Source organism: Camelina sativa, chromosome 11 (assembly GCF_000633955.1).
Source record: "Camelina sativa cultivar DH55 chromosome 11, Cs, whole genome shotgun sequence".
Taxonomy (NCBI): domain Eukaryota; kingdom Viridiplantae; phylum Streptophyta; class Magnoliopsida; order Brassicales; family Brassicaceae; genus Camelina; species Camelina sativa.
In genome coordinates this window covers 14,665,489-14,665,855 of record NC_025695.1, presented here as the reverse complement: position 1 = coordinate 14,665,855, position 367 = coordinate 14,665,489, and the positions used below count along the sequence as shown (strand labels likewise).

The 367-nt window shown below is 54.0% G+C and overlaps 1 protein-coding gene across 1 annotated transcript in view; it reads right to left on the bottom strand.

The window, feature by feature from the left end:
• Positions 283-367, bottom strand: part of LOC104727965 — a 4,370-nt gene continuing 4,285 nt past the window's right edge. The window contains exon 2 of the mRNA XM_010447016.2: positions 283-294. Coding sequence (XP_010445318.1) covers positions 283-294 — 12 coding nt within the window. The remainder of the gene's footprint in view (positions 295-367) is intronic.

Genomic DNA, 367 nt, shown 5'->3' with positions numbered 1-367 from the left:
CAGGGTTATGGACGAGCATAGAGCGTCGCAGGGTTGGCACGCTAATTTCCTCTGGTGCAAGTGCCTCCATTCCGTACGCAAGGGAGAACGGGGTCCGTCCTGTAGATCGGCGGGGGGAGGTACGGTGCGACCATAAGACACCATCGAGCTCGTCAGCCCAGAGACCTTTCTTATCCTCAAGTCGTTTTTTGAGTCCGTCAATGATTGTCTTGTTGGTCGCCTCGGCTTGTCCATTTCCCTGCGGGTAGCGAGGAGTAGACTTGCTCAGGCGAATTCTCCATTTCACGCAAAAGCCTTCGAATTGTAGTGAGGTAAACTGTGTGCCGTTGTCAGTGACGATCTCGTACGGGAGTCCGTGTCGACATAT